At 44.4% G+C, this 27,068-nt stretch overlaps 1 protein-coding gene across 3 annotated transcripts in view; it reads right to left on the bottom strand.

Annotated features, from left to right (window-relative positions):
* DIS3L2 (DIS3 like 3'-5' exoribonuclease 2) overlaps positions 1–27,068 on the bottom strand; it is a 280,283-nt gene that overhangs the window by 58,881 nt on the left and 194,334 nt on the right. For all 3 annotated transcript variants that reach the window (XM_077826263.1, XM_077826264.1, XM_077826265.1), the window contains one exon: positions 4,380–4,459. In XM_077826263.1, coding sequence (XP_077682389.1) covers positions 4,380–4,459 — 80 coding nt within the window. The remainder of the gene's footprint in view (positions 1–4,379; positions 4,460–27,068) is intronic.

The raw sequence follows: 27,068 nt of genomic DNA, 5'->3' as shown, positions 1-27,068 counted from the left end.
GATCTGTCTCTATTTTAGATTGTAAAATTCTTATGGGCAGGGACTACCTCTAAGTCCCTATTTAGACATTGCCTAGCACAGTAGGGCCTCACCTTAGTTGGGGCATGTAGATGATATGAGAATACAAACAAATAATAATAATGGCTTGGAGAGTGGGGGGAAGGCCCTCCAGTCCAGCAGGGAGCTGCCTGAGACTGTCAGATGTCTTTTCTTTCTTGGCCCAAAGTATTTCAATCCAAGGTGAAAGGCTGGCACGTTAATCTGCCAGTACACCAGGACGTCCACAACCACCAGCCTCTTAACTGACATTCACAACATTACTTTAACCCAGGGCTATGCTTAAGGACTTTTATTTTACCCAAAGGAGCTAACATAATAATGAAACAATTACAGTTTAAATTGCGAAGAAGCAGCCAGATGGGAACCTTCATGGATGAAGTCTCATGTTTGAAACCCAGGGTTCCCTGGAGCCACGGGTTCCAACTCCACCCTGGTTGGTTCAGCCTGCCATCATCTCCAGGAAGCACAGTGAAGTCCTATGCAGTCTATTGGGCGTATGTAGCTAGGGACAAAGAGAAGGGTCCAACCCAGAGATCCACTCTGTTCTTCATGCTCATTTAATATCCCTCAGTATTCTCATATCCGTGGGGCCTTGCCTTCCACTGTTGTGCTGGGTGCTATGCCCCAGCTGGTTTCCACCATCCCATTTCAGGGGTGCCGCTCTGTGTGACATAGTCTCTAAAGCCTTGTGGGATTCCTCGGGATGAAAGGCAGTGTGAAAATATAAGCTACCTATTTTGGGTTCCAGCTTCCCTAATGCATTTTGCCCATAAATATGCAATAATTGTAAATGTCCCCAGTGAATAGGTGATGTATATATAATACACAGCAACTGACCCATAGCCACAGTGCTGAAAGCACGACAATGGGATAGCAGCTGCAGTGAGGAGTTAATGAAAATTTAACATAATGTTATCTTAAGGGCAACAAATTCCAGTACATCACCCTTGGTGAGAGCCTGCATGGTGCTTGCACTTCTAAGTCTAGGTAATTTAGAAAATGTAATTACTTTGGTAATTACACTTTTAGGCTAGAGATTTTAGAAATATGACTCCTTTGTTCAGCAAATGCAAGGTCACTATACACTGCTCTCTGCTGCTCACCTCCGGTCAGAGCAGGGTTAGCCATCTCAAGGAGGGACTCGAGTCTTTGGACGAAGAAGCATCACAGCATCATGGGTCCCTGCCTGAATGACTGAGAACCTTCACAGAGAACTCAAGAAACAAAAAATTGTGGATACAGATGGAACAACACTTTAAAGCGTGGAAGGCTCCCTTATATGGAGGGACCATTTCCACTTCCCATCTCTAAGCAACTACACAGCAATCAGACTTATGCTGTCCTGTTGCAACTCTTTGTTATCATCACTTGTTACAGCCTCATCCCTAACACTCTGAAGCTAGATGCTCTAGGTCAGCGGTTCTCAAACTTCATGGCACTGGGACCCCCTTCTGACAACAAAATTACTACACGACCCAGAGAAGGGGGACCAAAACCTGAGCTCAAGCCTGAGCCCCACTACCCCGGGATGTGGGAAGCCAAAGCCTGAGGGCTTCTGCCCCAGATGGTGGGGCTGAAGCCGAAACCTGAGCCCCATCATCCAGGGCTGAAGCCGAAGCCTGAGCCCCACTGCCCAGGGCTGAGGCCTTCAGGCTTTGGCTTCAGTCCCGGGCCTGAGCAAGTCTAACGCCAGCCCTGCTGACCTCATTAAAATGGGGTCCTGACCCACAGTTTGAGAATCACTGCTCCAGGCGAAGCCAAGCTACAGGAGACACACTTACAACTTCTGTCTGACGCCCTCACATAGACACAGAATATTGGCAACATTTCTCTCATGGTCCAGAAACACTCAGACACTGTCTACACACAAATTGTAACACTTTTACCGTGCCAGTAGAGTTAAAGTAATACAGGCTTCCTGGTGGGGATGCAGTTATGCCCTTAGCCAAGTATTTCTCCCGATATAGCTTGCTCCTTATTAGCTGTGTGTGGACCAGGCCTAAAAGTCTGCACTCTGAAACCGCAAAGGGAAGATTGTGACAGTCATGTTAAAACTGTAGGTAATAGTCCAAGAAAAGGGGTAAGCTTTGAGAACCGGGGGTTTTTCCTCCCAGCATGGCTGACCAGGCTGGCAAGGGAGGAGAAAATGAGACCGATACAAATGCTTGTCTGTTTTACTGTCAATTAATCCAATGCAAAACTTCTTGCTGTTAACCAAGGCACAGAGCACATGAAGTTACCATACTCTGCCACCATCATTACTGGACAGCACAAAAGTAGCTCTCCTCAGAACTGAGCTTACATTCTGATAAAGGAGCATCTTCCTGGCAAGGAAAGGGCAGCTGTATCACATGCACAGAGACTTATTACTAAGCTTCAAAGACCTACTTTTTCCTCCACGTTCCAATATATTTTGCAAGTATTCTCCATTCTCCTGGTCTGCATGTACAGGGCCCAGAGGGGTAAACATCTTCTTACAATACAAAATGATCCCTGTTAACTCATGTGTTATGGCTTTCCTTAAGGAATGTAAATCTTGACCCTCACCCACTGTCACTAGTTAAATGACCTATGCAGTACAGAACCAGTACCACATGGGAGATAGAACTGGAAGAAATATTTTATCTGAGACCATCTGAAACAATTACACTAGGACTGGCTATAGATCTTGCATCAGTTGCCATACAACAAGTCTTGGCTATCACGTTTTATGTAGTCACAGCCGGTAGCAGCCTGGGTGTCTCAGATGCTAAACCTGCCAGAAACACAGGTCATAACCATACATCTATGAATCAATAGTGCTCAGCATATTTCAGTTACTTTCACCGTTCAACGCATCTGATTCCTTTTCTACTCAGACAGGCAAAGTGGCTAAAAGAAAGAAGCTTTTCAAACTGAAATGCTATTGGCCTCAGATTTTAAAGAAAAGAGCCCCACAGCCCCAGAAGTTTCTTAAAACCATGGCACACGTGCACACAAAAGAATGTGGAAAGGAGGCAGAAAATAGGGCTGTTGATTTTCAAGATATATGCTAGACAATTAGAAGTGCTGGATTTATAAACATCCTTTAAAAAAAAAAAGCCAGCCAGCCAACAGGTCTAATAGTTTTATGTTTTCCCCACTGCCCATTGTGTGCAATCCCCTCCTAGAAGCTTGTAAAACAAATATTCTTTCCCTGTGGATTTGATCCCATTGCGTTTAACCAGCACATTTCCCTATTTTTCTAGTGGAGCTGTCGTTACGGAGTCTTTGTATTTATACTTCCTGGGCTGAGCTGTTTAGTGGATAGCTTTGTGCACAGGCCTTGTAAACTGCTGCTACAGAGATGGAAGGAGGGTGGGGGTGTCCCTCTTTCAAAAAAATGTCCCCTCTTTAAGTAAATACACACACATACATAAAAGGGTTCTCCGCTTAAAAAGAGATTGATTTTGTTTTAAACGATATTTCAGCAATTGTTCTCCAGATCCTTTTAAGGCTGTCCAAAAGCAGGCTAAACTCCTGAATGGATTGCCCTTTAACAATTTTCTATACTCCCTTCTTCTAAGTTAAACTTCTAAATTTGGAGAAAAATAAAATTCCTGGGTGGGGGTGAGACATGGTGAATTTCTGATACCCTGGTATTCATGACAACTTACCCAGCATGACAACAGAGACATCCTAACCTGGATTGCTGTTGTCAATTTGATAATCAGAATGTGATTTGAAATAAAAACATCTCGGGTGCCAACTCACTACAGCAGCTAGTAAAAAGATGCAGGAATACCTGGAAATTGAGGAGACTCTGCTCCAGTTTGGATATCATGAGGTGTCTTATAAAAACAGGGTGCATGGCTACACTAGGATTTCAGAGAGCACACATGGCAAGCCAGGAAGTGAATCTGCATGTGTGTTTGAGCAGAGAGAGAACAGGTGGTGGGAAGAAGATGAGACATTACCTCCATGCCATCAGAATCACCCCAACACAAAGTATCCCAGAAATTCAGAGCAAACACTCCTTAATTGGAGAGTGCAGGGCAGATTTTCTTGAGCGCCCAGCAGCTAACAGCTGCCATGTAGATAACTAAAGATTTGAGAATGTGGGTGCTGTACACTTTGGAAGATCTAGCCTCACTTTTGCCCGACACATTTGTGCATGAGGCCTCTATAAGTCACTCCCCGTCTTAGGGCTAGGCTGAAAGCTACTGTAATCTACATTTAAGTAGTACAAGCAGTTCTGATCCTTCTGCCAATGAAAGGGAATGTGGGGCACATCAACAGTGAAATTTTCTTTCAGGTGCCCCTTCCTATCTGCCCTGTGTACAATCATCTGCGGGACTTACTTGTTGCTGTCCCGATACTGATAGATATAACAGCCTTGAGGCATCCCGCTTTCCTTGTCCAATGTAAACGAGAGCTTCAGCTGCAAAGGGGGAAAAAAAGAAAAGAAAAGAAAAGCAAATTTAGGCTGAGTTCTCACTCACTACAGCAACTTCATGAAAGGCTTGTGGGAGAAAGCAAGCTCACCAAGACTGACACGCAAACACTGTGGCCTGGAATATAACATGGGGTTCCAAACCTCAGTGAAAAGTCACATGCATTGCAGAAAAGCTCTCTCTTTTTCCACCCTTTGTTACTATAAAGTGTTTGTGGTTCCTCTGAAATGTATGGGTCATAACGGTTCACCCCTCCAAACCCACCCACACACACATCCCTTCACCAAAGCTATTGCGGTTCTCCTCAGACACTAAAGAAATGAGTGTTCTCCATCAGCAGCTGTAGTTCCCACGAGCCTCTTTCTCTGAAAGCCTTCCCGGCTTCAACTCATTCCTCCAGTGCATTAGAACAGAGGAGAAACCACAGAGGGAAAGGTGACAGATTTTTCCTTCTGGGCAGAGTTATTAAAGAGCTGTTAGGAGGGTTTGTAGTTTGGACCAGTGTCCAGCAGGAGGCTAGGATGTGACCTGGAAAGCTGCTTCCATTGCAACTCCAAGATGGGATTCGGTAAGAGTTTTCAGATTTCATATGTAACCTAGTCCAGTTTTATTTAAGGGGGAAAAAACTAATCCTGTTTCAACAGCAGTCAGAACAAAAGGAGTTCTGTAGGGAGAATGGGTTCTCTATATCCTAAGTCACCAGAAAACAGAATGGGGCTGACCTTTCAAATACAGAGGTATGGCTTCGGCAGTCCGGGGGGTCCCTCTTGATCCAAGTGGAGGCGGCTCTGATCAAGAGTAATCATCACGTGCTGTACCCAAGAGGTGGGTGGCAGCATTCATCTCTATTTACAACAGTTAGGTGCAGACCTCATGCTCCTGGCAAATCACTTCTGTTTCCCCAGCCTGGCAAAGTTTGGAGACCCCAATGTGTATTGTGCACTTTGGACAGGATACGCAGTGTGCTTTGGAGAAAGTAGTGATGGTATTTATGTACCAGGGCCCAGATTTTTAAAGGTATTTGGGCACCAAACTCCCATTGAAACCAGGAGCTGGGTGCCTAACTATGTTTAGAAATCTAATCCCAGGTGGGACTGCTTTAGTTTTGATCTAGGCTGAATGGAGTAATATTAAAGAAGGGGGCCCATGAACACCTGGATGCTGAAGGACACTTGAAATGAATTGGGGAGCCCATCTCTTTTATAAAGGCTTGACCCACAGAATTTGAAGTGAGTTTATTATGGTGGGTCTGCTCTTTTTAAATGCAGGGAGATGAAGAGCCCACTGCTAAGCCACTGCATTTATTTACAAATTCCTCTGGCTTACGAACTCCAAGGAAATTGCTACTGAAAATTAACTGCCTATTAGGGAGAAAACGCTGTATTAAAACTTTGTTTTACCAGTAAGCTGTTAACACAACCGAAGTTCTGGATCATTAGCTGTTGTACAGATTTTTCCTTCTCGACAGGATAACAAATACAAAGTAATACCGTGTGCTCTTTCACAGATAAAACTGAAGCTGCTGAAAACTCAGTCATCACTGATCCTGAATAGAGAATGAAGTACAAGGCTGAGATCTAATCCACCTGAACTGCTGCATGTCTTGCAGTTCCATGCCAGGTGACTGAAATACACTCCCCCTTAGTTATTTCCTGTGCACATCGCTATCCCATGCATACTCCTTGGACTTACCGGTAAATAAACACATCCTTATTTTGCGTCAATCCATGTAATAAGTGCCATAAGAATGGCCCTACTGGGTCAGACCAAAGGTCCATCTAGCCCAGTATCCTGTCTTCTGACAGTGGCCAGTGCCAGGTGCCCCAGAGGGAATGAACAGAACAGGTCATCATCAAGTGATCCATCCCCCGTCGCTCATTCCCAGCTTCTGGCAAACAGAGGCTAGGGAAACCATTCCTGCCCATTCTGGCTAATAGCCATTGATGGACCAAATGCCATGTTCCATATACTCCTATTTCCTATGAATAGCTACTTTTCTAGGGACATAGTTATCTTACTTCTAGCAGCAAATTTCTAAGACCCACCTGTGGAACAACTAGAGCGTAGTAGACTGAGTAAGGAGTTGGGAGCTGCCAGAAGAGAAATAGGTTTTATTTTCAATTGTGCCGGTTTAACCAAAGCTTCCCTGTCTTTGTAAAACAATTAGGCCCTGACTTGGGGAATCCATATCCTGAGCCAAACTAATACCAACTATCCCTGGCCACAGCTCCACACAAGCCCTGAAGAATCTGGAAAAGTGGCAGTAAATCACATTTCAGGTTTATTTTGAGGGAATACAGCAAGGAAGGTGCAAAATTGTATGTCTAATTTCAATCAGCCTTGACAAACCAAATCCGATGGGCACCAATTGACATTGTTATGAAGTCTGTCCATGTCATTCCTGGATCAACAGCCTTGAGAACTAAGCTACCCTCAGTGCTTACATTTTGCCCTGTCACAATTCTGGTTAACTAAATCAGCCTCTCTAGTACTGCACAACTAACCTTCCTTTCTCCAGCAAGACTCACAGCTGGGAACCATGTCAAGGTTCCTTCCCCACTCTGAACTTTAGGGTACAGATGTGGGGACCTGCATGAAAACCTCCTAAGCTTACTTTTACCAGCTTAGGTTAAAACTTCCCCAAGGTACAAACTATTTTACCCTTTGCCCTTGGATTTTCGCTGCCACCACCAAACGTTTAACCGGTTACTGGGAAAGAGTTGTTTGGAAACGTCTTTCCACCCAAAATCCTCCCAACCCTTGCACCCCACTTCCTGGGGAAGGTGTGGTAAAAATCCTCACCAATTTGCATAGGTGACCACCAACCCAAATCCTTGGTTCTTAAGAACAATGAAAAAACATTCAGTTTCTGAAAAGAATAATTTTAACAGAAGTAAAAAGAATCACCTCTAGAAAATCAGGATGGTAAATACCTTACAGGGTAATTAGATTCAAAACATAGAGAATCCCTCGACGCAAAACCTTAAGTTACAAAAAGACACAAAGACAGGAATATCCATTCCTTTCAGCACAGCTCATTTCCTCAGCCATTTAAAGAAATCATAATCTAACGCATATCTAGCTAGATTACTTACTAAGTTCTAAGACTCCATTCCTGTTCTGTCCTCGGCAAAAGCATCATCCAGACAGACCTACTGACCGCTATTCCTACCTATATGCCTCCAGCTTTCACCCAGATCACACCACACGATCCATTGTCTACAACCAAGCTCTACGATACAACCACATTTGCTCCAACCCCTCAGACAGAGACAAACACCTATAAGATCTCTATCAAGAGTTCTTACAACTACAATACCCACCTGCTGAAGTGAAGTAACAGATTGACAGAGCCAGAAGAGTACCCAGAAGTCACCTACTACAGGACAGGCCCAACAAAGAAAATAACACAACGCCACTAGCCGTCACCTTCAGCCCCCAACTAAAACCTCTCCAAAGCATCATCAAGGATCTACAACTTATCCTGAAGGACGACCCATCACTCTCACAGATCTTGGGAGACAGGCCAGTCCTTGCTTACAGGCAGCCCCCCAACCTGAAGCAAATACTCACCAGCAACCACACAACAGAACCACTAACCCAGAAACCTATCCTTGCAACAAAGCCCGTTGCCAACTGTGTCCACATATCTATTCAGGGGACAACATCATAGGGCCTAATCACATCAGCCACACTATCAGAGGCTCGTTCACCAACACATCCACCAGTGTGATATATGCCATCATGTGCCAGCAATGCCCCTCTGCCATGTACATTGGTCAAACTGGACGTCTCTACGTAAAAGAATAAATGGACACAAATCAGACGTCAAGAATTATAACATTCAAAAACCAGTCGGAGAACACTTCAATCTCTCTGGTCACTTGATTAGAGACCTAAAAGTGACAATTCTTCAACAAAAACAGACTCCAATGAGAGACTGATGAATTGGAATTAATTTGCAAACTGGATTCAATTAACTTAGGCTTGAATAGAGACTGGGAGTGGATGGGTCATTACACAAAGTAAAACTATTTCCCCATGTTTATTTCTCTTTCCCTCCCTCCCCCCCACCCCCCTGCACTGTTCCTCAGATGTTCTTGTCAACTGCTGGAAATGGCCCACCTTGATTATCATTACAAAAGGTTCCCTCCCCCCCCCTTCCTGGTAATAGCCCACCTTACCTGATCACTCTCCTTACAGTGTGTATGGTAACACTCATTGTTTCATGTTCTCTGTGTATATAAATCTCCCCACTGTATTTTCCACTGAATGCATCCGATGAAGTGAGCTGTACCTCACGAAAGCTTATGCTCAAATAAATTTGTTAGTCTCTAAGGTGCCACAAGTCCTCCTTTTCTTTTTGCGAATACAGACTAACACGGCCGCTACACTGAAACGTGCTGGGAACAAGCTCACTCAAGGAGACAAGGAAGGAAGAAAAAAGTTTGGGAAGAGAAACCACCTTGTTTTCATAGAACACAGCCAGACAGAGATTTCTGGTCACTCCAGGGGAAAGCCAACTGCTAAGTGAGCTACCAGGTATGGAAGAGTAAGCCCTAGACTGTCCAAGGCAGCAGCTGTAGGAGTGCACCCCAGTGCTTGGGGGTGCTGAGTCAAGTGGGACCTACCTAAACTGGCCAGGACAGGCTAAGTTTGACAATATGCATTTAGGCTTTTGTTAAGTTTAACCCTTTTCTCTCTGCTTCTGGTGTTCCTATGGATAAATAACCGATACTCTTTTGAGGAAGCTGATCCCTGTCACTGCATTTACCAGCTGGTTGTAGCTCCCAGAGAGGACTCTGCACCAGGAGCCACACTCAGCTGGACCTGCTGGAGGTGATATGGTTAGAAAACAGGGATTGGGGGGTGGGGGTGCTGTAATCTGGTCATCTGGACAGAAGTGGGGTGGATTGCAGGATTCCACTCTGAGAGAAGTGCAGGTCACTTGAAAGAAATGCCCAAAGATCCCAGGTACCCACGGCTCACCCCTTAGCCGTAACAGTTGATAGTAGATGTATGCTAAAGCGGGTGTGGAAAGGGAATGGCTCCTCTGCTGATCTGTTGCAACAGCACTTGCTAAAGGCTAGAATGCAGCAGTAGCTGAACAAAGAGCATTGTCAGAGGGCAGAGTGAGAGGATAAGGGCTGGGCAGCTCTTTGCACTTTCCAGTTGGTCACCACTGCCAACAAGAAAAGGGCCTCGTCTGCTTCTGCATCCGTAGCAATAATGCTCTGGCCAAGCCCTCAATGGGGAGTTGTGTGCGTATCTGCACACGCGGGGTTGGGGGGTTTACACTGGATTCTGGCTAAATTCTGGTGTTTGTGGGGGAGTAGAGGTGGGCAAATAGCCAAAAATAAGAAGGGAGAAAAGCTACGAGATTCAACAGGGCTAGAAGAACCAGCTGAGCACTGTGGGATGCAAACTGTCTCACGCACAGAATTTGTGAGCCTAGCCTTAGTGGACTGCAATACACTGCCCATGAGGACCTTAATGCTGGATTACTGGTTTCCCTTCTCCATTTAAACCATTCTAAAAAGACAAATCTATAACTGGAGGCATGAGCACAAACCCTGATGACTTTTAGTGGGAGATCGTATCGGACAGTCCCATCAACTTCCAGTGGGCCCTGTGCTTCTAGTCACGTAGGTGCTTCTGCAAATCCCATCCGTACATCTTTAGATCTTCTCACAGCTACAGCAAATCTACAGGTACTTCCTAACGAACGCCACAGAGAACTAGCTGCATGGGCTATGTCTGCCCGTGCAGGCTCACTCAGAGACAGACTGTCGGAGTAAAATAGCCAACAATGTGGGAGAGGGCTTATTTTAGAGCAGAGTTGGACTTTTTATACCTCCACTTACATATATAATTCAGCAGACATACCAAAATATCTCACAAAATCCACCTAGAGTATCAGTATACCCATTTCTCAGACTGGCAAACTAAGGCATTGGTAAACCAAGTTAAGTGACTCACCCAATGACACACACAGGCAGTGGCAGAGTCGGAAATAAAACTCACACATGCTTTCTCCTAGTCCCTATGAAGATCCCTGACACCAGACAACATGGTCCTTACTATTTTGTCCTATATAACCATCTTCTCCATTCACTCCTGCCCAAAACCCATTAACTAAATAGTAGGAATTCTATTGATTAACTGAATTAAGAAAGTCAAATGGGAGGTTGGGGAGATTTACTCATACAGTAGATGTCCCTGAGCAGATTATCTGCATTATTATTCATCCCATCTGATTTGCTCTACAACTGCAGAGATGTCACTAGACATCCAAAGTACAGAACCCACACGTGACACAACCCCCACTCTTTGTCCATTTGACAGCCTTGCTACAGGTCTCTGAATCTGCTCCCCCCATCCCGCTCCTCATCAGAATCCAGAGACTTGCAGTGCAACCGATGAACAAACAGGAACACAAAACACGGCAAGGCCACCCATCTCCAAACAAAAGCCTCCTGTCTTTGTGCCTGCGGGGAATGTTTCCTACAAGTTCCGTGTGACCCTGTCATGGTGACCAAGACCCCCTCAGAGCAGGCAATTTCTGGATTATGCATTTGCAATCCCTCGGCTTTATCACCCGCCTTCCGGCTCACTGGGGAAAGGAGGAGGGCGTTAGCAAATATCTCATCCATCCGTATTCTTGTGCGATTTGGCTTGCACTGCCCCCTTCAGCTATCAGACCCTTGAAATCCATGGACTAACAAAGGACTGTGTCCAGTTCAATCGCTCTCCACACAAAGAAAGCCTCTTCGCGCTATGTGGGCGAATTCCGTGAGAAAGGGAGCTGGAATGTGGCATTACTGAGAACAGAACCTTACCTACCAAACCAGCCTCATCAATAATGAAGATGTCTGAGGGGTAGGGAGGTATGTGAATAAGAGCTGTCAAAAGAAGTGGTAGGGCTCCTGGGTGGATATAGTGCTGAATAGCCTCTCTCGCCATTAGCAGAGACAATTGTAATGCCCCTGACAAAAGTCAAGAGGCGGTTCACAGAAGCCAGAGATGGAGGAGATCTCTCTGATCAACATCATGCTCAACAGAGGACACTGTCATGCAGAACACCTAGCCCACTCTATCGCTGCAAAACCCACTTGTGCACCACCACAGCTCCCTGGATTGCTAAATACTCCCCTGCTCTCTATTTCTGTCACCGTGGAGGGGAAACCAGAGTCAGTCGAGAAAGGGGATGTTCTCCGATTCCTGCCCTGCCTTCCATCAGAAGATCTCAAAACTCCATACAAACGATTAAAGCCTCAACTTGCATCCCAGGCGGGAAAGGATTAGAACGCCTCTTACAAAGAGCAGGAGAAAGATACGTCCAGGCAGAGACAAGAATAGAGCCCTGCATTTCAACATGAGGCAGTGTTGCCCAGTGGACAGTGCACTGGATTGGGATTAAGGAGAGCTGGGTTCTATTGTGCCCGGCTCTGCTATTGGCCTCAATTCCCTCCCTGCACTTGTTGCCTTACCTGTGAAATGGGAAAGTGATACTCACACTCCTTTGCAACGTGCTTTGAGCTCGAGGGCTGAAAAGCTTATACGAGCGCTAGGTTTTCCTATTATTTTACTATTATTTTATAACTCCATGTTCCCAGATCTCACCCTGCCCCCCCTGAATTCTCTGCCCTCCAGTCACAGGCAAGGCAGGGGCATTTTCTCTTGGACCAAAGATTTCTAGTTCTTCCTACTGCCCACCCAGACAGGCATCACCCTCCTCTGGCTGCATCCCTCCAGCATTCTGGGCGGGGACTGCTTCTATCTGTGTCGGTACAAAGTTCAGCACAACAGGGACCCAGGATCCTGACTGGGGCATCTGGGTGCTGCAATACTAGAGAGATTTATTAATAGTCAGCATAACTGTTCTGTTCACACCACCCCGTACGGGACCACTCCCTCTAGTTTGTTCAGCAGTGCAGCCGCTAGCAGAGCCTGGCAGAAACAAAGCTGAATTCATGAGGACGTGGGGATATCAGCTCCTATTTTCAGGCAGGTTCCTGCCTCGTTCCAATTTGCTCACACAGGGGAATTCACTCCTGTGCTGCAGCCCCTTTGCACCAACAAAACATTGGCGCAGAGAGGGAACAAGACTCTCCAGGGGATGCTCACAGCGCAGTAGACCCATTGTGGGAGTCTCAGGAGTCTCAAAGCTGCTTTTGCCAGCTCCACACCACCCGCTTCCTGCCGGAGGCCCGGGTGGGCCACAGGCAGATGAGGGGCCGTTGAAGGTGTAGGGGGTCTTGCGGTCTGGTGGTTCTGTGCCACCAGTGGCCCGTAAGAGTCTTTGCAGGAAGGTATAATTTGGGCTGCCCTATCCCACGCCAGGGGCTTTCCCTTTGTCCCTAGCCCAAAGACCCCAAGACTCGCTGTGGTTTTGACAATTCAGCCAGCAGCTGTCCTCATTTTTAATCGAAAGGTTTAGACCGGCAGCAATTACAAGCCCAGGCATGTAACAGAGCCAGGCAGCTCAAATCAGGATTAAGGGTTAGGAAGGAGCAGCCTTCCGGCTTCTGAAACTTTGCCAGAACCTATACTGCCTTGACTAGGCGAATGTTTGCACCCATTGAGAAATGGTTTGGCTTGGCACCTCTTTGTTCCCAGTCCTTGGCTCTCACCAGAGACCTTCTGTCATCTGACAGAGAGGGGAGGTTTTTCAGATGCACGCCCCACGCCAGAGATGTAGTATCAATTCAGCTTAAATAAGCAGGTCAAACGTTTCAAGTTTCCCAGTCCTGGAACAATTTAGGGGGCAGATTCTGCCACGCTTAGTTCCGTCAAGTAGGAGCTTACTGTGCAAGTAGCTCCACTGAAATCAGTGGGAATGCTCAGGATTCCCCTGAGCAAGAGTCTGAGGAGCAGAACGGTGTCCGAAAGGCACAGAAACATCACTGATTCCAAGGTTATATGAAAAAGAATAGAACAGAGTCTCCTGAATGTTTTGGCCCGCGTTCAACTCTGCCAGCGTTACCACGGCATGCCCCTCCCCGTGCCTTGCTTTTATCAACAAGAAAGAGGTGACTTCAGTACTGCCCTATTATCAAGTAAGGCCAAGAACTGGTACTGAACCTCTCTCTAGGAACAAAGGTTTCTCACTCTAAGACAAGCTCTAGAGAGTTTTTTAAGAACTAACTTAGTGAACAAGCAGGTTTCGATGCCCCGCCCAAGCTTCAGTTTTGACCTGAAAAAAAAAAAAAAAAAAAAAAAAAAAAGCCCTGAAGTCCTGACACTCCACTTTTCAAACCACAAAAAATGAGCCTTGCTCCAGTAACGTAATTGTGGAGCTTTCTGGCACCTTGTCCTTTAAAAATACATCCATCTGCCTGCACACAGGGCCATCAAACTCAATCTTGTTCAGAATGGATTTCTCAATTCATTAGAGCTGGAAAGTCTGTAGTGATGCTGGCCGGTCAGACTGAACGATCCCTAATAGAAGCGCAGTCTGTAAACCTCACAGCTGTGTTTTCACTTAAAGAAACCTACACTGAATGCGATGCATCTCCTCTCTCCAGAGTGCTTTCCTACTCTCACTGCAGTTAGAAACTTCAGGAGAGAGATCTCTAGCAGAGATTCTGCTTTGCTCAGGTTGTGCCTTTCTCCTGAAGCCCGTAAGAGAAGGCCAGACTGTGTCTAATAAGAGAGTGATTGAAGGACCCTAGCCGGGAAAGCTCGTTGTTAGATCAATGGCCTTTATTGGGCATGTGTGAGGCCCTTCTTTTTGCCTTTAAGAAAAGGGGGCACCCCTGACCAAGCTCAGCATTTAGTTACAGATTTGCTGTTCCCACCAGTTTAGGCAGGCCTCGAGTGGTCACCTGACATGCTTGCCGTCTTGCCTCTTCAAGCAAACCCCCCTGGTTTTCAGTCCTCTCCATTCTCCTACATTTCTAGTTGAAGTTCACAGAGAGAAACATGAAGCAGTTATTTCTGCCTCTGTGCTCACAGTCTGGCTTTCCTGCTTCCCCCTGCAAGGCCTGGATGGAAGCAGGACAGTGAACCAGGCCCTGCCACCAGCCCCTCAGACAGGAGGAGGGGGAGAGGGCATTTGCAACAGCTCTCTCCTACTCCCAACCCCACACATAAATAAAGCCACCCACCCCTGAAACCTGAGCGACACTGAGACCATCGGCCAAAATACAAAGCAGGAACAGGAAGGGATAAGCAATTGATCAAACCCAACAATCAAAGAGATCTAGAACAAGCTAACTTTTTCGCAGGACAAAGGCACTCAGAAGTGACTGGTTGTAAAATGACAGGTCTCAATCACAAGTATCCTACAGAAAAAACCCCAGGCCAAACTCTTCATTTATGATGCAGAGATGTGACTTAGGAAAAATAAACCACAGAAGAAAGTTTTTGATTTATTTTAAAAGTTCATTTCCTTTTCATTCACAAACTTGTATTCAAAGCCTTGATACGTTCAGTGGGGGAAAGGTTCCTTTGTACTCACTTCTGCCTACAAAGGACAAGAATAGCACAATTATCCTTGGGTTTTATTTGTCTTGCATCATTCAATCATTTCAGGTGCCACCATCACATCCTGTGTCTATGGACCTGAGCCAAGGAGTTACAGACGACAGAGATTCATTCACACGTGGACAAAGGGGCAACCCTTGAAATCTATCCACTGTCTAAAAGGAGCTTTAACTACTTCCTGGTATTGCTTCTGCTCCTATCCCGAGTCCTCCTGCCAATGCTTGTAGTTTAACAAATCGCAGTGAAACATCTTTCCTCTCTCCTGTTGTTGTGTGAAAAGCCCACACAAACAACAGGGGAAACTGGACTGACTATACAGAGGAAACCAGTGAAACTGACCATACACAAAGCACTGCACAAAGCACACACGCACTAGAGGATTGCGGGGGGGGGGGGGAAACAGGGGTGTTTTATTTAACTAATGTATTTTATAGGCAATGTAGGTGTTACCTGTACCACTGTGTTAAGAAATATCTCACTGAACTGTTTTTCACTTACTTCTTTGGGGACTAGAATACTGGTCGATGAAATTAAAATATTTTACAATAAAAGCAAAACATCCCTAGGAAATGCCACATAAAAAACAGCGTGGCACTAACGAGATTCACGCCAAACTTCACTCCTCAATCCTTTTGCTTTTCTTACATCCTGTCCCCTCGCCTTTGTTTAAAACATTCCCTGATCTTCAGGGCAGGGAAAGGAACTAGCCTTCTTGCCGCCCTGTCCTGCATCTTGTACACCACTGTTGCTGCTAACTGATAAAATACAATAGGAGTGATTGATTTGGCTTCTAATCTATGTCAAATTATGTGAGGGGAGGCACCGGAAGAGCTTCATGCAAGGCTCCTCTATTATGGTTTTTGCAGGTGAGGGGGGAGCTGGGCAGGTCTAGATTTTTCTGTGTATTGTGTGTGGCTGGAGAAGGTGGGGTGGACTTTGCTGTCCCTATTATTTGACATGATTATAATCTAAATTTGTATTTTTCATGGGCTGAGAGTGAACGGATAGCCAGGTTTTGTACATTAAAGTGTTTAAATCAGGCCCCCAATGTAACCCCGGCATCATGAACTGTTTTTGTTTTTCCCTAATGTGCCCATTAGTAACCACTGGTGCAGGGAGGATACAGGGCGTGAATGGACCTAGGGTCTGATCAAATAAGGCAAATCCTATTTTCTTAGGTTTGTTCATGTTAACTGTTTTCCCCTGCTAAGATGTTTATGAAGCTCACAGATCTCAGGCGCACAGATTAGTCTGGGATCCAGGCACTATCTCATGCCTTAGGGATATTTGTGGAGTTACATCTGAAGACAGATCAAAGCTCATTACTTTCCACCCAAGAGATAAATACATGAAAACACGGACAGTACTGTGCTTACATGATAAGGGCTCTGAAAAGTAACAAAAACAATCACAACAGCCTTTCTACATTATTTTTTGCTGACCATTAAACTGGAGCTGGAAATATTCCCTATTTATAAAAATACCCTCTTTATAACACACACTAATTTCTGTTTAAATTCCATCCCATTCTTTTACAGACACTGGGAAGTACGGTGTGAAATGTCTAGGGTCCCTGGAGCCATAAAGTCCAGATTCCAGTGTGGCTTACTCAACCTTTAATCCTTCCCAGATCGATATTTTGAATACCACGCACCTTACTGTATGGGGTTGTTATGAACTGTGAGGACCTGTCTTCTCTGTGTGATCATCAATGACATAACACTTTTCACAAGATTGCAGGGTGTGGTCCAATGTCCTAGGTCAAATTTCCCCTTCCCGCACTGTTCTAACAGCATGCTGTATGCTTGATGCCAGACTGGCTCCAGGATTCCTTTCTACAAGGGGCTGCATTTCAGCAACGAAGCCATGTCTATATGTACTTATTTGAAAGGGGCTCTGGAATCCTTCAGTATGAAAAGGTGCAATAAAAAAAAAGAGTAAGGTGGTATTTTTCTATGGCCAAAACGATGTCTGAGCCTGCAGAGCCACTGTCAATCATGGGATTGTAATGGGTGGGGTATGGTCAGTGAGGCTCTTCCAGCATTCATGCACAGCAGGCTCTTTATAACTCTTTATTTGACATTGTAATTTAACATACGTAAGGGGCTTGACATGTTTTACAGTCAGTAGCTGTGGTTAGGGTTTCTAAACAGTATTGCGCTTTTGCAAAATGAAGATACATAAAATGTAAAACAGTATTTTTAAAACCAGTCACAAATCCATGAACTTTTGTGTCATTATTCCTTCTCCCTACCAGATCTAAACCACAACACAAACACACACAGGATCAGGAAGCTCAGATGTGTACAAACCATGTTTTGAGTTCCAAAGACATCAGGGATTTATTCTGCTATTTAGAGTTGTGGGTACAAGCACATTGTAGGAGGAGAAGGGAATCTAAAAACTGAACCAAAGCATGAGGTATTTACTAAATAGTCTGCTTCAGCAAGTGTAAGAAAATTACAAGGTTTCCTCCCTTTGGGAGCACAGTATACTAACAACCTGGTCATAAAAATCTAATCATTCCCTTCCAGCTCTGACCCCCACCTACTCCCAAAGAAGGTCACAGGACAACTGAAATTTCAAATTCCTGTTTTTAATATACATCCCCATGCTGTAAAGTCCATTGGGGCAGTGATGAAAACATTAGTTGGATTGTGTCTTTTGAAATAATCCTCACTGTAAACTCCAAAAAGTATCTTTTCCTATAGATGCCCGACTTTTGTAGATCAAGACAGCTGCAGCAGTCTTCTCTTTTTCACAGAAAACTTGCCTCATTCAAGCCTTGCAACTAGCCAATTTTATGGATTTGAGGGAATTGTATAGTTTTTCCCCTCTGGTCATTCCTTGATTTGGAGTTGTTTCTATTAAGGGCTAAAGTTTTAAAGAGCAGAAGCCAACACAACACTTTACAGAGACCGTCAACCTCTCAAAATTAGTTATTTATTTTAAAAAATTAAATTACAGGAGACGTTCAGCTTCTCAGCCATGTTTCCATTCATAGTGTTCTGGTTTTTTAAAACCCTCGAGCCCAATCCCTAATTTCTCCATGGAAAGACACTCAGGACAACACTCACAAGAGAACAGAACCAACATGATCCTACCAATGCAGCATTAATTAGCTCTTCTGATTTTTGAAAGACACCCTTCAAAGTAAATACAACCAATATCTCCCAAGCTCCTTATGAAGGAGACAGAAACAATGCCCAGAGAGTTAGAAGGGAGCTAATAAATTCTGAAAGTGTAGAACAGGAGAGGGGGTTAACTCTGGTGATTAAATTAGCTGCTGCTTGAACACACTGCAATGCACTACATCACTCAAGCACTGGACAAAACATATGGCAACAATGGAAAGCGCTGCCCAAGAGGTCACCTTTAATATGATTAGCTATGGACGCCTGAAACGAGATCTCCCAAATGCCAATGTGCTAAATCTCCATTATGCAGGGCAGAGAGCACCCTCTCAAAGCCTTTCAGGCTCTGTGAATCCAGCACAAATGGCTGCTGTATGTTAAGTGATGTGCCCAAGTCCATTGAAAACAGGACAAAAAATGGGCATTCAGGACACTCAATTTACTGAGAGTGGCATTGTTCCTGCCTTTCCATGGCACCAGCAGGGGTAGTCTCCAGGGTGCCCCATTTGACAGCTGGGTCACACCACGTGCCTCCCTGTTCTGCTTGGACTTTTCAACTCCTCTGGCCTGCATTCACTAGCAGAATTTGCTTCTTTGAAGTTATAGAAAGCTGCCTCATCTATCACTGACATGAAGGGCTTCAAAAGGCCTGGGAGTTAATTCACTTCTTTACAACTGGAAAGGCTTTTGCTGCATGGAAGGAGGGAGGGAGGCAGTGGAGGAAGAGTAATGAAATCCAAAGGGAGCCAAATGATGCTTTCCTCCACTAGAAGCCAGGGCTGGAAGTGCTCACTGCTGGCACAGCCCACAGTGGGAGAAAGGAGACTCTTTGGGGAGATGCCATTAGCTAGTTCCAAAGGCCTCGGTTCATATTTACCACAGCCACCGTGTTACTTCACTTGAGATTTTTTTCCAGGCCTGGTGACTGTACTGTAGCATTTACTGAGTTCGTTTGGAAGCCCTGCTCGCAGAAAGGAGAAGCAAATTGCTTTTCTAAAGGGCTTTTTCTTTTTTTAATCAACCCTCACGCTGCTTTCCATAAACTGAGCCCCGAGCTGATTTTCCCATTTCAAACAGAAGAATGAAAGCCCCTGCTAGGATTCACCAGTTTCAGTCATTTCACAGCCATCTACACACGCAGCGTGAGCCATTAACCTACAGCGCAAAGGGACTCAGAGCAGGCTATGGCAGAGCAGAGTTATGCTACCACATCTGCACTAGGGGGCATCTCACACCCCAGGATTTCTTCTTAGCAAGTGACTCTTCAGCTCTTTAAAGTAAAACCCAATTACAGTAAGAGCAATAACCAGCATGTTATCTTGTTGACTATAATGAAAAGAAACACCTGATGATGAGATTAAAGATAATCATGTGAGTCATTTTGCATGAATACTTGTATGTAATCAGGTGAAGCTCTTCAGTCTACTGAACTGTACCCCAGTGTACTTTGGGGCAAAGGGCGTAGCTCCTTGCAAAGTCTCTGCAGGCTCTATTTTTAAATGTGTAAAACTCTAGAGAGTGACTAATCAGGTGCATAGCAGGCACAGAGCCTAAGGCAACCTTCCTACCCACACTCCACATCTACCTGCTGCTGCTCCTTGCTTGGGTGAAACTGACCGAGATAATTCTCAGGGGGCACACAGCTCATCTCTGTGTGGGTCCCTGCAATTAGAAATATTTAGTGACAATGCACCCGCAAATACATTGTAGGTAACAAACCTACCCTGGATCCTACTGGTGATGGGGAAAAGGTAAAAAATCACCAGATAAGTTCTTATGATAAAGCCTCCTTCCATCTCTGATGTCCATGTCAAATTCCAGCATCAATGAATATAGCACAGAACATTCCATCTAAAACTGCCGGCGACACTGAGCATGCCCCGTGGCAATCTTCCGTCTAGTGGGAGGTTTCTACCCTCTTAAAAATAAGAGGCCAGAGCACACAGACTTCAACTGGAACTGCCAGTGCTCAGCATGTCTGAAAATCAGGCAAAGTTTTATAATGGGAAACCGACAAAACAAGGTAGGTTCAGCATTAATGGGTTTTGGAATCTCCTTAGGAGATCTTCCAGAAAGAAAACAGACTTTCATTCTCTCCGTCGACTGGCTGAGAATTCATGACGTTCAAGAAAGCGCTTGTTGCTAGCTCCTAGTTCTTGGCCTGCCTTAAGTCTTTACCCCAAACTGCACTTTGCAGAAGAATGAAAGCTAGTGGCTGTTTGTGCAAAATGCGAATTCTCTGTGTCTGGCATAAAGACAGCCACAGACCTACTGAACAATCACAGCCTGGATAAACACAGGACTGCCTGCCAGGGGTCCTAGTCAACAACAATCCAAGAAATCCACCAAACGGAAGAATTCAGTCACAAGATGTAGGTTTCTGTTGGCAGTTTTATTAAAGGGGATAAGTTTAGACAGTGTTGCTCCATTGTGTCTTTCTGGGCACAGGGAGGAAAATTTCACTTACCTACTTTAATGTTCTACGTGAGACAGTAGCTTCAAAATCGTAAGTGGGAAGGGACATCAGCAAGTTCACGTGAAGGAGTAGCTGTTTCTCACTAAGGTGAAGGATGTGGGTATTTGGGGTCAGCTCTTTGAGCTGAACATCAGTGGTGGATTTCGTCGTCATAAAAAAAAAGACTGCCTATACATCATCTTGTCAGCACTGGCATGTTGAAAACCATTGCTTCAGGTAATTGGCTCTAGTGGATACCCTTGACAGTGACGGAAATCCCATTTATATACAGTATTTACATCTGGCCACTCTCTCAGCGTTTACTGTCATCATTAGTTTATTTTACCCAGCTTTCACAAAGCACAGAGACATTGTGGTAACAAAAGCTCCCTCTATCTAACTGATGATGACCTCAGGAAACACTAGTGACTTACAACCATTCCAGGGACAGCAGGCTGGGTATTACATAACTGCACCACATACACCACTGTAAAGGAGCATACTGAACCACTTGCAATTCTCTGCCTCTACAGACCAAAGTTTGTAGCCTCAAACAAGACAGCCACAGCAGACCCTTCTGCTAAACCTGGTAAGCTACATTACTGGCATGGTAGAGCTTAAATAGAAGTAACATTTAAAACACCCTCATATTAATCAAAATCTCTTCTACAATGTGGAGAACCTGACCATTTGCAATAGCTTAAACTGGGAACAGACAGAATAATAGCAAAAGAAAAGAACAGTTAGCTAGCTACCCTGAAGCGTTGCCTTCTGTTGTGCATTTGTGTATCACCCACTCCTATAAATTGGGCAGAGACATGTACGGATAATAAGTCTCCTTAAAACGAAAAACGGCCCCCCCATGTGCCAGCTCAGCAGGGGTGTCATTATACCATATGATTTTTAGTTTATTTTGATTTAAATAAACACAGAAGAATGCTTATCCAAGGACTTAAAAATGTGTCACCTTAGGGCACAAAAACGTCAAAACCAGCTCCTCATAATGATCTCTGTTTGACCGCCCCATTGCTTGGTCGGGGGAACCTATCCCACAACAAACTCACCTCCTATTCAAGAAACAATCCAACTCGCCAGTAAGTTTCATTAGCTACATATTGCTCAGTGAATGGCTTATTTACAAAAATAATGAACCATCAGGCAATGTGAAGACAGTACTGTCTACAGTCACTTTCAGCAGTGTTTGAAAATAATAAAAAGCAGAGAGTTGAAGTGAAAATTCAAAACCTCCAAGTAATTTCAACCATACATACATGAAAAGGGAAAAAAGTTTATAGATGATGCAATAGAAAAAGTGACTCATTTTCTTTAATGCCAAACCCTGTTTTATTTCATTCTGCCTTCTGTACCTGATAAATGCATCGCTGACAGAGTAATAATTTACTAAATTGCATTTTTAAAATCCCATTTTAGTCACTTAAGCATTTCATTTCTCAGTATTGTGGTCCACTTTCCACTACAACATGATAACGAGGAGCTAAATGCTAGCTGGATTAATGCAGATATCTCAGCCAAAGGAAGGACGATGGTATGATTAAAGGCCGGAATTAGGAATCGGGAGATCTAGGGTGAAATTCTGGCCCCATTGTAGTCAGTGGAAAAGCTCCCATTGACTTCAGTGGAGGCAGGATTTCACCATTGAGTTCTAGCACCAGAGTCCCTGTGTCACCATGACCAAGTTACAGCTTTGCAGCTTCCCCCTCTGCAAAATGAGGATAGCAGTGATCTTGTCATCTGACCCCACACTATGGCCTAACTAACACGGATGATCAGTTAAAACATAAAATTACCCATTAAGTTTCATTAAGACCGTAATATACTTTTCAAGAGTACAGAGTTTATCTTTGATATTTCACAGCACTGTGATGGGAACAAACCAAGTTCGCTTAAAAGAATTACCCTCTTAAAAGGCTGCAGAATCATATCATATGAGTGGCTCCTTCCACTGGTCTATGAAGTGCCTACGACATTTTTGGGAAAAGCCACACAACACCTCCATCTGGTCACCGCCAAGCTAGAGCTACTTTTTCACTACCCTTTGCCTAACGCCGAACAGTCCTGCTATATAAGAACAGGGGGTCATAACTGACTTAACTGATAGTAAATGCAGAACAAATAAAAGGAGACAGCTTCAAACAGCACAAATCGAAACTGGAGAACTCCCTGCTAATAGTCTACTTAGATTTTCAGAAGAGGCAGATAATTCCATTATCCCTAAAATTCATAACTCGGGAGTAATAAAAACTCATGCTTCAGGTTACGGATAGTCTCTGGGGGATCAGGAAGGACCCCGTCTCCTCTACATACAGCACTGCACAACAAGTAAGGTGCATTTCAGGGAGGAGGAGTTCCCCTTCCTCTGAAGCATCAGGTATTGGCCAATCCTTGAGGCAAAGTACTAAGCAGAACAACTATCTGATCCAACATGGCATGTTTCACACTCCCATTTTAAATAGTTACATATCCATGTGAAATCTGCGCTCTGAATTGAGCTCACAGGATATAAAGTATTTCCTGGTCATTGGATATGGATGGTGTAGTAAGATAAACTATCTATAACCTTGCTAGAGACAGATCCACAGCTATGTGCTTTCCGGACAAAAGCAAATGGCTATTCAACAAAGCGTGCTCCCAATGACCTGCGGCAACTCCACGAGAGGCCGTAATCCCGATCCTTAAACACGTTTCAAGGTGGACTGAAGATGGGCTCAGTCAGCAAAATAATGTAGGCAGTGGCTAGTTAGGGGCCTGGGTTATATTCTGAGCTCTGCCACTGACTCACTGTGACCTTGGGCAAGATTCTTATGGGCTGATTTCAGAGGTGGCGAGGGAGCTACAAGCGCTCAGCTCTCTGACACATCAGGCCACTAGCTTCTTTGTGCCTCGGCATCCTCACTTTACACAGAGGGGAAAAGTCTCCCTCATCTCAGAAGGAAGTGCTGAGTCTGGTTATTGGCAGAGCACTCCAAGAGCAGCAGATGAAAGGAGCTACAGACGTGCAAAAGAGCTTCCTATTTTTTTTCTTTTTTTTTTTTTTTTACTACTCCAACTTCGGAAGTGAAATTCCTAGCTAGAAAATCACAGAAGTGAAACGTTTAATCTTTTCCCAAAGGCTGCCTTTTGTCGGTATACAATTCGCTTTCCCTCCATTTACTGGGAGGTGACATAAAACCATCTTTGTCACAGATCTGTCACGTTCAAACCTACGGCAGACCAATCGCATTGGAAGTTACATCACTCAACAAGCCATGACACAATGCACTGAGAATGATGGATTAGCCATGCCGTCAGCTATAATTAATACCTGAAAAAACCTTGACAAGTCTCGGCTCAAATACGTGCTAAACGGAACCTAAAACAACAAAAGCCTTTGGGATGACGTCCGTACATAGCTCTACAAGAAAAACACTTGACATCCGATAGAAGGGCGAAGGACTACACTGGGGCAGGGATTGTTTCTCCATTAAAAATATATATCTATATCTATCTATCAGAGTTTTACCCTGCCATTCACCCCACACACACCTCAACACAAACACACAGTTTTGAGGCTTTTGTTTTATCTACATTGTTAACAGTCTCGCTCAAGAATCAGTTTGTTTCTGTTCCACCGAGATAACCAACTTTTCCACCTCGAGCCTCTTTCAAGATTACCAGCCAAAGCTACAATCTCCCTTCTGACCACACGCCACAATATCACCTACCCATGTGCTTTACTGTATTCACCATTCAAGTGTCTCTTTCTTTGAGAGATTATCTCCATCTTTTGCACACATGGTAAGGGACAAAAATATCCCACGCCCATCTCCAGTTAGCATTTGCTGAGCCCACCAGCTCACCCCACAAGAACAATACAGCAAGGAATGCACTCTAATGCAAGCACAGCAAGGCTCCATCTCTGTCCAGCTATTCATATAAAGCAGCGATACTCAGACCTCAGTGGTTCAGGAGCGCAATGAGTGATCAACATTACCCAAAAGAGCCACAGAGAATTCATTGTTTCATTTACTATATATATTTATATATATGTAATATTTCTCACTGTAAAATGATTGACAAAGTATTATTATTTTATCAACTACATCTGGTTAATAACATAGTAAAAGCATCCTGACTGGTTAATAATTAAATCACACAGTGTTTTAATATCATCATATGCTGCAAAGAGCCGCAGGAGACACATTAAAGAGCTACTTGCAAGCTTGCGAGCCTCAGTCTGAGTATCACTGATCTAAAGCAATATGTATCCGTGTAGGAGATTAGCAATGTTCCAGGCTGTGCATTGCCCATGATGTGCCGGCAAGTATCCACAGCCATGTCCACAAGAGGAGTGTGATTATTGCTGGATAGTGCCCCTTTGGGACAAGCTAGCAATACTGTATTCATTTGAAAGGAAAAGGAAAGTGTGTTATTGAGTTTAAATCAACATTGCACAGTGCATCAACTCCCTGTTCCAGAAAGAAAGCCTTGTACACAACACCAGACAACTAGCTCAGTCCCAAAGCCAAAGGGTGAGCTAGCTCAGGGCCAAAGCCTGAGCGAATGGAGTAGATTAGGAGGAAGGGGATCGCCTGTGAAGCCATACTTCTGGAATTTTAAAGAGGTATATTTCACAGCCTTATTCTCAATTCAACAACTAGGCCAGGAGCTCAAGACTCATGTGGAGGGCTGTAACAACAAAGGCCATTTACAGTAAGAACCTCATCTGTTTCTAGGCTTGTTTCTCTCCTGAAGTCATTCAGAGATCCCTCTGGTTGTGATATTAGAATCCTCTGCGGGAGAAATGGTGTCACAGACACCACATGACTGGGCTGGGGATGAACTGCAGGAATGATGATTTATTAGGAAAGAAAGAACTGGTTTTCCCAGAACTGTTCCCAGTAAGAGAAATGAGAGGGAAGAGAACCACGAACTGTAGCATGAGGCACTGGCGATTGGACTGGGAATCAAGAATGTGTTCTCTTGCCCACTCTGCCTTTGACACTCTGTGACCGTGGGATAGTCACTTCTCCGTTCTGGGCCATGGTTTCCTAATCTGTAAAATGGGGACAGCGAACCCCACCTCTGTAATGCACTTTGAGGCTGAAGGATCACAAAGGCTAGGTTAGTGCTACGTATTATTAGAATAACAATATGTCTAAATTAACACACACCACATGGTATTTTTTATCAGCCGGGTTTTCAGGCACAGGGTGAATTTTAACAAAATCAAAAATTAGCTGCATTACTGTAAGTTACCATTAGGTTTAAGTTGCGCTGGTTTATAAGCAAATTGTTTGTAAATGACCGAAGAACTCGTTTATATCGGTAAATGGTTAGAACATTTATTTTATAGAGAATAAAGAAATAATTAACAAGTTTTCATGTTTACTGAAGGCAGATTCTCTCCAGAACATCAATACATGGGAAAGCTATTTCAATTCATTACTCTGCTAGAAATTCAGGCATTGGTGGCTCCTGGCATGACATAACATAGCCCGCTTTCTGGCATTACGAACTATCACCACCTTCCCTTAACAGGCAGCTAGTTGACTTCACCACCTGCTTCATGTAGTGAGAAGCTGTCCTGACACAAAAGGGCTGTTAAGGGGAACATGGCATCCCAGAGTGAAGGTACACGTGTGAGAACTTCAGTTCTACTCAGACCCTGGAAGGCCTTGGTTAGACCTGGGAGGGGGAAAGCCTCTTCACACCTGGATTCTGGGGCTCTCCACTCAAAATCATCATTCAATCAAAATATACTAAAACACCCTAGAGGATCCCCCCCTCCCACCCCGCATCCAAGAATCACATAGACTCTCACCAGCTATAAACCTTCTAAATAACATAATCTGATTCCAAGGCCAGAAGAGATCATTATGATACTCTAATCTAGTGTTTCTCAACGACCGGTCTGTGGACCGGCACGGGTCCCTCAGATTTCCCTGACACAGTTTAGGAACGCAGCAAGCCAGTCCCTGGTATAAAAAAGATTGAGAAACACTGACAGTCTGACCTCCTGTGTAACATGGGCTACAGAACTTCCACTGAATAATTCCTAGCGCAGATCTTTTAGAAAAAAATCCAAACTCGATTTAAAAATGGTCAGTGATGGAGAATCCACCACTAAATTGTTCCGATGGTTAATTACTCTCACTGTTAAATATTTACAAGTAATTTCCAGTCTGAATTTGCCTAGCTTCAGCTTCCAGCCATTGGATCATATTATGCCTCTCTGCGCTAGAGTAAAGAGACCTGATTAAATATTTGTTCCCCATGTAGATATTTATAGACTGTAATCAATTCACCCCTTAACCTTCTCTTTGTTAAGCTGAATAGATTGAGCTCTTTGAGTCTATCATTATAAGGAATCAGAGTAGCAGCCATGTTAGTCTGTATTCGCAAAAAGAAAAGGAGTACTTGTGGCACCTTAGAGACTAACAAATTTATTTGAGCATAAGCTTTCGTGAGCTACAGCTCACTTCATCGGATGCATTCAGTGCACTGTATCCGATGAAGTGA

Source organism: Eretmochelys imbricata, chromosome 9 (genome assembly GCF_965152235.1).
Source record: "Eretmochelys imbricata isolate rEreImb1 chromosome 9, rEreImb1.hap1, whole genome shotgun sequence".
NCBI classification, from domain to species: domain Eukaryota; kingdom Metazoa; phylum Chordata; order Testudines; family Cheloniidae; genus Eretmochelys; species Eretmochelys imbricata.
This window is presented reverse-complemented; position numbering and strand designations above follow the sequence as displayed.